Raw genomic sequence first — 12763 nt, forward strand, 5'->3', positions numbered from 1 at the left:
GCTGTCGAGTCGATTCCGACTCATAGCGACCCTAAAGGACAGAGTAGAACTGCCCCATAGAGTTTCCAAGGAGCGCCTGGTGGATTCAAACTGCCGACCCTTTGGTTAGCAGCCGTAGCACTGAACCACTACGTCACTCCTAGTCCTGGTAAATAGCATGTGTATAAAGTAGTTAAAGCAGTCCCCAAAGCGCACATTTAAAATAGGGTTAATATCATGCTAACAGTGATGATGATGATAGTGGCATATTGTTTAACTTGTGAAAAATGGCTTACACAGGATGACTGGGGTGGCATCAGAAGCACTCTGTGTGTGAACTACCGGGTTTTTCCTGGATGGTTCAGGCACTTTCCAGCAGGGCAGGGAAATGAGCTAGCTAACCTTCATCATACCTGGGCATCCCAGCCTCACTGGCCATACCCCTGGGATTGTGAGTGGTGAGCCCCGCTGTGTTGAGTAAACCCTGGCAGCCCAGGTGAAGGAAGGCGAAGGCATTGCCATCACTTCACTTACAGGCCTGGTCACCTGCACCTGGAGACTGACCCCAACACCCCCGATCATTCTACATAATTGGCTGGAAGCAAAACCACATGATGCTGCTCATTTTGGGGGGACTGTATCCTGTTTGCTGTGCTTGACGGCTACGTCCATGAATGACTAGAGAGCCGTGTTAAGACTCCAAAGAGCCAAGAAAGAGGAAGGAAAGAGTCACTTGTCCTTCAACTTAGACATTTTCTACTTCAGATTCATTTCACAAGATGAGAAAAGAGCCCTTGAGTTCCTAGAGACCTTGCCTGTGCCGGTACCAATTGATCGCCAGAGTGGTTGCATTGTCCCTGTGCAAGACCTAGCTTTAAATGTCCCAAGCAATGACAAAGTAGGAAACCATTCTGCAGAGAAATACCGCCTAGAAACATCTTCTGTAGCTTGAATACGTGTTCTTTCCTTCATTATCGAGCCCTGGTGGCACAGTAGTTTGGTTAGCTCGGCTGCTAACCAAAAGATCAGCAGTTCAAATCCATCAGCTGCTCCTTGGATACTCTGTGGGGAAGTTCTACTCTGTCCTGTAGGGTCACTATGAGTCGGAATCAACTCGACGGCAATGGGCTTGGTTTGGTTTGTTTTTTTCCCTTCATTATATCCTGTTACAATAATAATAGTGATGACATTACACAATATTGTAAAGGCTCTCCCTTTGAACTCACAATGCTTCTCTTCAGAGTGGATTAGCCTGTTGGGGGAGCTTCCTACCCAACATATCTGTTCCACACAGAGGCATCATCCATAGATGACCTTAGATGACAAAGCCTTTTCAGCACCCACCTTCCCATCTAGTTGCCAGAGTAACTGAACACAGCGAGTGGGAAGAGTTCTGTGCTTTCATCTAAATCTGGTTGTCTGGGAAACGAGACCCAGGAAGCCTAGGGGCTCAAGACCTGAACACCTACCCATGTCAGGCTGTCTAGAAGCCATACGTAGGCATGTCCTCCTCGCATCCGCCCACCTTTCCCCATTCTCATTCTCAAGGCACTGAGGTGATTACCAAAGGGAGGATAGGGATTCCATTCTTTGTGTTGTTTTAGGAGCCAGGAAGAATTCCATTCATTCATTCTTTTCTGTATTCAACAAACATCTACTTATTACTAAGCTAAGAAGTCCTGGTGGTACAGTGGTTAAGCACTTAGCTGCTAATCAAAAGGTCAGTGGTTTAAACCCATCAGCCGCTCTGGGGAGAAAAGTGTGGTAATCTGCTTCCATAAAGATTACAGACTTGGAAACCCTATGGGGCAGTTCTGCTCTGTCCTGTAGAATCATTATGAGTCAGAATTGACTCAAGGACAACAGGTTTGGTTTGGACAGAGATAAGGAATCTTGCAGGTACAGTGGTTAATCGCTTGCTGCTTAACCAAAAGCGACCCAGTGGCTCTGTGGGAGAGAAACACTGGCTATCTGTTCCCCTAAAGATTACAGCCTAGAACCCCCTTTGAGGCAGTTCTACTCTGTCACATGGGGTCACTATGAATAGAAATCGATTAGATGACACCCAAAAACAGCAACATGTACAGAGACGAATGGGGCGTGATAGGAGATCACATTAATACCATGCTCCCTAATGCCCCTTCACAGGCATGGAGCTTGGGATGACCCCATTAAAGTGTAAATCATGCTGCGAAGATGTTGCTGGGGAAGCGGTCTATGCTTTTCACCTGCATGGTTTTGAAAACAAACCCTTTTTTTGGTTATAAAGCCATCTTGAAACTGTTGACTTACACATGTTGGATACACTTCCTAAGTTGTGACTGAATTTCAGTCTCTACTTCTCTCCCATTTCTCTCTAGAACTCCCTGGTGCCCCATCCAATCTGGTCATTTCCAACATCAGCCCTCGCTCTGCCACTCTTCAGTTCCGACCTGGCTATGATGGGAAGACTTCCATCTCCAGATGGATCGTGGAGGGACAGGTATGTGTCCCATTAAAACAGGGAGTTGGAGTTTCCAAAGGGTACTATTTGGACCTGGACTTGGGGGACAGTTGAGTGATGCTTTTGCAAAATGAGAATCAATAGCTAAAGCCAACCCAGGGTGGTTTAGGGAATGAAAGTGTTTGGAGGAAATGTCACTGGGTGGCGCACATAGTTAAGTGCTCGACTACTAATCTAAAGGTTGGTGATTTGAATCCACCTAGTGGCACCACAGAAGAAAGGCCTGTTGATCTAGTTCCATAAGGATTATAGCCAAGAAAACCCTGAGAAGCACAGTTCTACTTTCACACACGTGGGAGGCACCATGAATTGGAGTCGACTCGCTGTTTTGTTTCTTTCATTTAGAGACAAGACATGAAACGCAGGAAAAAACAAGAGGATGTTAGACAAGGATCTTATTGGATGGTAGCAGAAGTGATAACAGGAGTTAAAATTCAAATTGTGGTACAAAACACCCAAGGTTCTATAGCACAGTAGATTGAGGAGTTTTGTTTTATTTTGTTTTTAATTATATATCACAATTAACTACCAAATATAGGCTTAATTGTTTGGTACAACTTATCTATCATAGAATATTATTCATTGAGCAGTATTTATGGAGCAGTATTCCTGTTTTACCCATGAGGCATATGTTGTTGTTGGGTGCCATTGACTCGGTTCTTACTCGTAGCGACCCCATGTGACAGAGTAGAAGTCCCTCCACAGGGTTTTCTTGACTGTAATGTTTATGGGAACAGATCACCAAGTCTTTCTCCTGTGGAGCCACTGGGTGAATTCAAACCATCAATCTTTTGGTTAGTAGCCGAATGCTTAACCATCGTGCCACAAAAGCTCCATGGAAGATACAACCCCCCCCAAAAAAAAAACCCCTTGCCATCAAGTCAATTCCGACTCATAATGACCCTATAGGAGAGAGTAGAGTTGCCCCATAAGGTTGTTAAGGAGCAGCTAGTGGACTTAACTTCCAACCTTTTGGTTAGCAGTCGAGCTCTTAACCACTGCGTGACTAGAGTTCCGCAGGAAGGATGTAGCAGTGGAGAAAAGTTCTCTCTTGGAGGAAAGAACCTCAAGCCGCTGGGAAAGGAGCATGTCCATCCTATCTGAGGAGCAGCACAGAGGCCTGGGAGGCTGGAATAAAGTGAGTGTCAGAAGGAGTGGTAGGGCGTGAGTTTGGAGAAAGCGCTGGGTAGATCACACAGGACCCGAGAGAATAGCCCGTAGGCACTTTGAGTCAGCTCCTACTCCTGGTGACCCTATGTGTGTCGGAGTAGATCTTTGCTCTGTAGGGTTTGCAATGGCTAATCTTTCCAAAGTAGAGGGCTAGGACTTTCTTTCCAGGTGCCTCTGGGTAGACTTGAACAGCCAGCCTTTCAGATCTGGCTTAAAATGTGGTAGCAAGCCACTAGAGGTTTTAGGGTTGTATTCGAGTAGAACCACACTGGCGTTGGTGAATGCCGCAGTCAGCCTTAGTCTATGTCCTAATAAAAGTGGGAGGAAAACAGATGAAGGGTCAAATTATGAGAACTAGTAAAGTCCCAAAGTAGTTATTGGCTGTAGTAAAATCCTGGTGATTTTCATGACTGTGCTTGTCCTATATTGTAAGACAATTTGCCCTTTGGAAATTGACTATAAATTAGGGAACAAATTCTGTACACATCTTTAAGAGTTTCATTTCGTAAATGTTTCTTGGAATCAGTACAAGATTCTGCAGTTGTCGGCCATCTAGATGGGACTGGTCAATAAGTGGGACTGGAACAGTTATTTATTTAGAAAAAATAACATATCCTTATTGTTGTCGGGCGCCTTCAAGTTAATTCTGACTCGTGGCGACCCCACGTGACAGAGTAGAACTGCCCCATAGGGATTTCCAGGCTGTAATCTTTACAGAAGCAGATTGCCAGGTCTTTCTCCTTTGGAGCTGCTGGGTGGATTTGAACCACAAACCTTTTGGGCTCCTTATGATTATAATGTACTCCTACCTCCTGTTAAACATTAAATTCCAAGTGAATGAAAACCAAAATGACAAAAGCAAACTTTAAAACCCTTAAAAGAAAATACAAAAGAAAAACCATGATACTTCATGAAAATCAAGCCTAACATCTTAAAGTCCATCAGGGGCAGAAGTAGCTGGAGCAAGTGACTCCTGTAAGGAATGCAGAGCATTTGATAGGATTGCTGGTCAGAATTGACTTTATGGCAACGGGTTTGATTTTTGTTGGTTTTGGTGTTGTTAGATTAAGTTATAACTGAGCATCAAATAGTGATGAACATCAAAGGAGCCCTGGTGGTGCAATAGTTAAGTGCTTCACTGCTAACCAGAAGGTCAGTGGTTCGAATCCAGCAGCAGCTCCACAGGAAAAAAGACCTGGTGATCTGCTTTCGTAAAGATTATGGCCTAGAAAACCCTACAGGCTGGTTCTGCTCTCTCACATGGGGTCGCTATGTGTTGGGGTCGACTCCATGGTACACAACAACAACAATGAGCATCAGTGTTGCAGTGTTCTCTGCAAGCTTTGGAATTGGGTATTAGTCAGGCTGGGCAAGTTCTGCTACAGTAACAGAGATGCCAAAATCTTTGTGGCCAAACATACTGGAGCTTTATTTTGTGCTTCTAGGGCCAAGCCCAGAAGTGGATTAGGCTACTTCTGCCAATGGTCTGTTTTCCAGAACTTAATCACATGATTCCAAATTAGCTACAAGGGAGGCTGCGGAGCATTTTCTTGTGTGCCCAAGAAGGGGAAATGATGTGGTGGACACATAGCTCACTGTATGTTTCACAACATATTTGCCCTGTGCTTCTGTTGAACAAGTGGTTTCTTTATGTTTTTAGTATAAAAACTTTAAAACATATTCTAAAGGAAAGAGAATAATATAATGGACTCCCATATACCCACTACCCAGATTCAACAATTACCACGATTTTGTCACATTTATTTATCCCCTCCTTTTATTGTTGCAGAGTCCCTGGGTGGTACAAACATACTCGGCTGCTAACCCAAAGATTAGCAGTTTGAATGCACCCAGAGGCACCTCAAAAGAAAAGCCTGGCAATCTACTTCCAAAAGACCAGCCTTTGAAAACCTTATGGAGCATAGTTCTACTCTGACACCCATGAGACAGAGCCAACTTCATGGCAGCTGGCTTTATTGTTGCTGATGTATTTTAAAGCATATCTCAGTCCATTTATCATCTTACCCGTACATACCTCAGCATGCGTCTCTTATACATACATCCACAAAACAATATGAACGCGTTTCCCGAGCATGCTGAGCAGAAGAAGCCAGACTCATAGTCTGAGTATATACTGTGTGATCCCATCGATATAAAGTTTCACAACAAGAAAAAGTCATCTTCGTTGTTAGAACACGGGTTCCCTTGGGGTTTATGGTCACCGCTGGGGGAGATGGTTACCAGGAGGGGCGCAGCGGGGCTCTGGAGCGCTAGGAGTGTTCTTTCTTGATGGAACACTGGTCATTTACTTGTGTTCATTTTGCATAGATGTGGTTTATGCACTTTTCTATATTTTATATGTTTTACTTCAATAAAAACTTTACATTAACATATATGTTCTGTCATAATTATAATGCCCTTATCAATCCTGGTAAGATCAATACTAATTCTTCAATATCATCTACTATTCAAATTTCACCAATTTTCTCAAAAGTTTTTTTTGAAACTATTGTTTTGGTCAAAACAGGATCTGAATAAGGTTGACACTATGCATTTTGTTGTCGTGTCCCTTAATTCTTAAAAAAAAATTAAACATTTTTGTTAAGGTATAACTGACATACAATGAACTATACATGTTTAAAGTGTACAATTTGATAAGTTTTTATTTATATATTCATATATATATATATATATATATATATACCTGTGACGCCATCACCACAGTCAAGATAATGGACACACCCACCACCCTGAAACGTTTCCTTGTGCCCCTTTGTATTCCATTCCTATCCCTCCTCCCTACCAACCCCCTCCCCATCACTAGGCAACCAAGGTTCTGCTTTCTGTACTATGTGTTAAATGTCTTTTAATCTAAAGAAGTTCCTCTGCCCTCTTTTCCCCAAAACCATTGCCTTATTGACAAACCTAGTCAGTTGTCCTGTAGGGTGTCCTTTGTTTGAGATGTAGCCATTTACTTCCTTGTGGTGTCATTTACCTCTCCCTGTAAACCGGAAGTTCATTTCTGAAGCTTGATTGGATTCACGTTCCACTTTTTTCCTTTATTTTTTCTTTTATTATTTTCATGTTGTGTTGTCGTTGGGTGCTGTCAAGTTGATTCTGACTCATAGTGACCCCGTGTGACACAGTAGAACTGCCCATAGTGTTTCCTGGGCTGTAATCTTTTTGAAAGCAGGTTGCCAGGCCTGTCTCCTGTGGAGCGGCTGGTGAGTTCAAATTACCAAACTTTATGTTAGCAGCTGAGCACTTAACCATTGCACCACCAGGGCTCCTTAGAATGTTTCACAAGGAGGGTGTATACTTGGAATACAGCAGGGATTCATGATGTCTGGTTGCCCCCTCTTCAGAGTTGACAAGATTGAACCACGGGCACAGGCGGTAACAGCCCAATCCCTACCTCATCAACTCCCCCAGCAGCCTTTTATATGATTTCATCAACTGGTGATCTTTGCCTGAATTCATTATTAAAGAATATTCAAAACGGTCATTTTCTAATTCTAGCTGTCTTTTCTCATTTAGTAGCTAGATCTCTGAGAAGAAGGACTTCCCCTCATCAACTAAGGCTATTTCCAAACCCAAACCCATCGCCACCAAGTTGATTCTGACTCATAGTGACCCTATAGGACAGAGCGGAACTGCCCCATAGGGTTTCCAAGGCTGTAATCTTTACTGGAACAGACAGCCAGCCACATCTTTCTCCCATGGAGAGGCTGCTGGGTTCATACCCCCAACCTTTTGGTTAGCTACTGAGTGTTTAACCACTGTACCACCAGGGCTCTTTTAAGGCTATTTAAACTAAAAAATACCCCAAAATATAATTGTCTTAGTTTCTTAGTTATGTAGTGCTGCTACAACAGAAATGGTTTAGGAGGCTTAAAGTCTGAATTCAGGGCATTGGCTCTAGGGGAAGGCTATCTTTCTCTCTGGGCTCTGGGGGAAGATCTCTTTCAGTTTCTGTAGTCCCAGTGTTCCTTGGTTTCTTGGCGATCTCCATGTGTTGTGTATCTACCCTCGTTTGTTTGTACTTGCTTCTCTGTGCCTAAGGTAATCTGTTGTTTTTACATCTCAAAAGTTCTTAGGTTTAAGACTGGTATGGCCTCATTAACATAACAAAGAAAACTCTATTCCCAAATGACATTACATCACAGGAGGTTATGATTCCAACACATATTTGGGGGGACACAACTCAATACGTAACAATAATCATACAAGAAGGCAGGATAAATGCTTAATTCTTTTCCTTTAACTACCAAGTTTCAGAATAAGGGGTTGGCCCCTTAGTTATTTTCAGTGTTAAAAAGGGTTTTTTCCACTTTCTTTCCTTCTTTCTTTCATTCGTTCTTTCTCTCTCCTTTCCTGAGTATCATGAAAGCACAGGTTTTTATATATTCAGTGTGCTTTAATCACCTGCCATCATTATTCTTTTTAAACCTAAGATTAGTCCATCTTTGGTCGGTGGATAACCCTTCATGTTCTTGGTCTTTGAATATGACTATATTAGTCTTGGAGCCCTGGTGGTGCAGTGGTTAAAAGCTACAGCCGTTCACCAAAAGGTCAGCAGTTCAAACCCACCAGCTGCTCCTTGGAAACCCTATGGGGCAGTTCTCCTCTGTCCTATAGGGTAACTATGAGTCAGAATCAAGACCATGGCAACGGGTTTGGTTCTGGTATGGTATATTAGTATCGGGAGGCCTCTGCTTTCTGATCCAACCAGGATGTCCTCGGATCACCTTGTATGTCCTGTCCTGCTCCAGTCCCAGATTAAGCCATTCCTTCAAGGGGCTCATTTTGTGTGAAATGGTAGTTAAGGACCACAATATGGGCACCAGGGCTGAGGGTGGAGTGCTCGTTGCTACTGGGTGGCCTTCCTTCTAGACCTTTATGGTAGGCAGAAATACATGTTTTTTGAAACCTTGTAAGTTCATACTGATATTTGCAATTCAAATTTAAGATGACTTTCTTAGAATTTATATTTTAAATATCTTTTTCTTACACTAAAATTGTGTTTTCTAGAAACATTAACATAATTACTTATTATCTTTGTGTTTTTTATTGTATAATTTCCGAATTATAATTTCAATGATACTACTAACAATAGCACTACTGAATAAAATTAAACTTTCCTTTATAACTATTTGTTCTTGGGATACAGTGCACTATGGGTGTTCAGTCAAAACACTGGGTTCTAAAGTCAGGAAAAATAATTTCTTTCTCTCTGTGCTTATGTCAACAACTTGTTACAGAATTAGACTCATTCATTTCAGGATTTTTTGTTTTGCTTTGTTACTTCAATATTTAGGGATTGCTTTAATTTTTTTTTTACTTTTAAAAAATTTAAACATTTTAAATTTATTTTTTTAATGTGTAGCTGACTTACATGATCTCAAAGAGAAAGCTATAAAACAAGGTATATTCAGATGAGCTTCATGTTCATCTCTGTCCTCGTACCATGTTGCCTCTCTCCCCTGTAGAGAACCATATTTATTAGGCTTTTGGAGTATCCTTTTTTTCTCTCTTATGCACGATGTAAGCATATATATAGATGATACAGATATAGATATATCCAAAAAACCCGCTGCCATTGAGTGGATTCCGACTCATAGCAACCCTATAGGACAGAGTAGAACTGCGCCATAGAGTTTCCAAGGAGTGCCTGTTGGATTTGAACTGCTGACCTCTTGGTTAGCAGCCGTAGCACTTAACCACTACGCCACCAGGGTTTCCAATATAGATATATAGATATAGATATATCCACCACTCATCTGTCAGTTTGTCATACTGTGGTAGCTTGTGTGTTGCTGTGATGCTGGAAGCTATGCCACCAATATTTCAAATACAAGCTGACAAGGTTCAGCAGAGCTTCCAGACTAAGACAGAGTCGGAAAAAGGATCTGGTGGTCTACTTAGGAAAAAACTGGCCAGTGAAAACCTCATACATAGCAGCAGAACTTTGTCTGATATAGTGGTGGAAGATGAACCCACCAGGTTGGAAGGCACTCAAAAAATGATTGGGGAAGAACTGCCCCCTTAAATTAGAGTCAACCTGAATGACATGGATAGAGTAAAACTTTCAAGACCTTCATTTGCTGATGTGGCACAACTCAAATGAGAAGAAACAGCTGCAAACATCCATGAATCATTGGAACGTGGAATGTATGAAGTATAAATCTAGGAAAATTGGAAATCGTCAAAAATGAAACGGAACACATAAACATTGATATCCTAGGCATTAGTGAACTGAAATGGACTGATATTTGTCATTTTGAATCAGACAATCGTATGGTCTACTACGCTGGGGATGACAGATTGAAGAGAAATGGGGTCACATTCGCTGTCACACAGAACATTCAGAATCTATTCAGAAGTAAATGCTTTCAGTGATAGGATAATATCTATACGTCTACAAGGAAGACCAGCTAATACAACTATTATTCACATTTACACACCAACCACTAATGCCACTAAAAAAAAAAAAAAAAATGCCAAGGATGAAGAAATTAAAGGTTTTTACCAACTTCTACAGCCTGAAATTTATCAAAAATGTCTTCACTTATTGGTGATTGGAATACAAAAGTTGAAAACAAAGAAGGATCGGTATTTGAAAAATATGGCCTTGGTGATAGAAACAATGCAGATCACATGATAGAATTTTACAAGACCAACGACTTATTCATTGCATATACCTTTTTCAACAACATAAATGGTGAGTATACACGTGGACCTCCTGGGCTGGAATACACAGGAATCAAATTGATTACATCTGTGGAATGAGACGATGGAGAAGCTTAATATCATCAGTTAGAGCAAGGCCAGGGGCTGACTTGGAACAGACCCTTAACTGCTTATATGCAAGTTCAAGTTGAAGTGAAGAAAATTAAAACAAGTCCACGAGAGCCCAAGTACGACCTTGAGTGTATCACCTGAATTTAGAGACCATCTCAAGAATAGATTTGACACATTGAACACTAATCAACGAAGACCAAACGAGTTACGGGATGACATCAACATCATCATACATGAAGAAAGCAAAAGGTCATTAAAAAGACAGGAAATAAAGAAAAAAACAAAATGAATGTCAAAAGAGACTCTGAAGCTTGCTCTTCAAAGTAGAGCCCACCCAGACCCAGTGCAGCTAAAGCAAAAGAAAGAAATGATGACGTAAAAGAACTTAACTGGAGATTTCAAAGGGAAACTCGAGAAGACAAAGTAAACTATTACAATGAAATGTGCAAAGACCTGGAGTTAGAAAACCAAAAGGGAAGAACATGCTTGGCATTTCTCAAGCTAAAAGAACTGAAGAAAGAAATCAAGCCTCGAGTTGCAGTACCAAGGGATTCTGTGGGCAAAATATTGAACGACGCAGGAAACAAACGGGATACACAGAGTCACTGTACCAAAAAGAATTGGCCAACCTTTACACATTTCAGGAGGTAGCATATGATCAACAGCCAACAGTACTGAAGGAAGAAGTCCAAGCTGCACTTGAAGACTTTGGCGAAAAACAAGGCTCTAGGAGTGTATGGAATACCAACTGAGATGTTTTAACAAACGGATGCAGCACTAGAGGTGCTCACTCATCTATGCCAAGAAATTTGGGGAACAACTACCTGTCCAGCCCACTGGGAAGAAATCCATATTTGTGCACATTCCAAAGAAAGGTGATCCAACAGAATGTGAAAATTATCGAACAATATCATTATTATCACATGCAAGTAAAATTTTGCTGCAGATCATTCAAAATCAGTTGCAGCAGCGCATGGATAGGGAACTGCCAGAAATTCAAGCCCAATTCAAAAGAGGACATGGAACAAGGGATATCATTGCTGATGTCAGGTGGATCTGGGAAGAAAGCAGAAAATACCAGAAAGATGTTTATCTGTGTCTTATATAACTATGCAAAGGCATTCAACTGTGTGGATCAGAACAAATTATGGATAACATTGCAAAGAATGGGAATTCCAGGACATGAAACTGTGCTCATGAGGCTCCTGTACGTAGAGCAAGAGGCAGTTGTTGGAACAAAAGAAGCGGTTACTTTGTGGCTTAAAGTAAGGAAAGGTATACTCAGGGTTGTATCCTTTCACCATACCTATTCAACCTGTATGCTTGAACAAATAATTCAAAAATTGGAGACTCATTAACAACCTGCAATATGCAGATGACACAACCTTGCATGCTGAAAGTGAAGAGGACTTGAAACACTGATAAAGATCAAAGACTATAGCCTTCACTATGTATTATACCTCAATATTAAAAAAAAATCCTCACAACTGGACCAATAAGCAACATCACAATAAATGGAAAAAATATTGAAGTTGTCAAGGATTTCATTTTACTTGGATTCAAAATCAATGCCCATGGAAACAACAGTCAGGCAATCAACCGAGGTATTGCATTGGGCAAATCTGCTGCAAAAGACCTCTTTCAAGTGTTAAAAAGCAAAGATGTCACTTTGAGTACTACGGTGTGCCTGACCCAACCCATGGTATTTTCCATCGCCTCATATGCATGCAAAAGTTGGACAATGAATAAGGAAGACTGAGGACAAATTGATGCCTTTGAATTATGGTGTTGGCAAAGAATATTGAATAAACCGTGGACTGCCAGAAGAAGACTAATAAATCTGTCTTGGAAGAAGTACAGCCGGAATGCCCCTTAGAAGTTAGGATGGTGAGACTTTGTCTCATGTACTTTAGAGATGTTATCAGGAGGGACCAGTCCCTGGAGAAAGATATCACGCTTGGTATCATGGATTGAATTGTGTCCCCCAAAAATGTGTTTATCAATTTGTCTGGGCCATGATTCCCAGTGTTGTATGGTTGTCCTCCATTTTGCGATTGTAATTTTATGTTAAAGAGGATTAGGGTGGGATTGTAATACCCTTATCAGGTCACATCCCTGATCCAACATAAAGGGAGTTTCCCTGGAGTGTGGCTTGCAGCACCTTTTCTCTCTCAAGAGATAAAAAGGACAGGGAAGGGAGCAGAGAGGGGGGAACCTCATACCACCAAGAAAGCAGTGCTGGGTGCAGAGCGTGTCCTTTGGATCTGGGGTCCCTGTGTGGAGAAGCTCCTAGTCCGGGGGAAGACTGAT

The 12763-nt window shown here is 41.6% G+C and overlaps 1 protein-coding gene across 5 annotated transcripts in view; it reads left to right on the plus strand.

The window, feature by feature from the left end:
* The window catches only part of SDK1 (sidekick cell adhesion molecule 1), a 1136389-nt gene that overhangs the window by 912316 nt on the left and 211310 nt on the right, over nt 1-12763 (plus strand). For all 5 annotated transcript variants that reach the window (XM_049902716.1, XM_049902719.1, XM_049902717.1 and 2 more), the window contains one exon: nt 2340-2461. In XM_049902716.1, coding sequence (XP_049758673.1) covers nt 2340-2461 — 122 coding nt within the window. The remainder of the gene's footprint in view (nt 1-2339; nt 2462-12763) is intronic.

Source organism: Elephas maximus, chromosome 12 (genome assembly GCF_024166365.1).
Source record: "Elephas maximus indicus isolate mEleMax1 chromosome 12, mEleMax1 primary haplotype, whole genome shotgun sequence".
In the NCBI taxonomy this organism is placed as follows: domain Eukaryota; kingdom Metazoa; phylum Chordata; class Mammalia; order Proboscidea; family Elephantidae; genus Elephas; species Elephas maximus.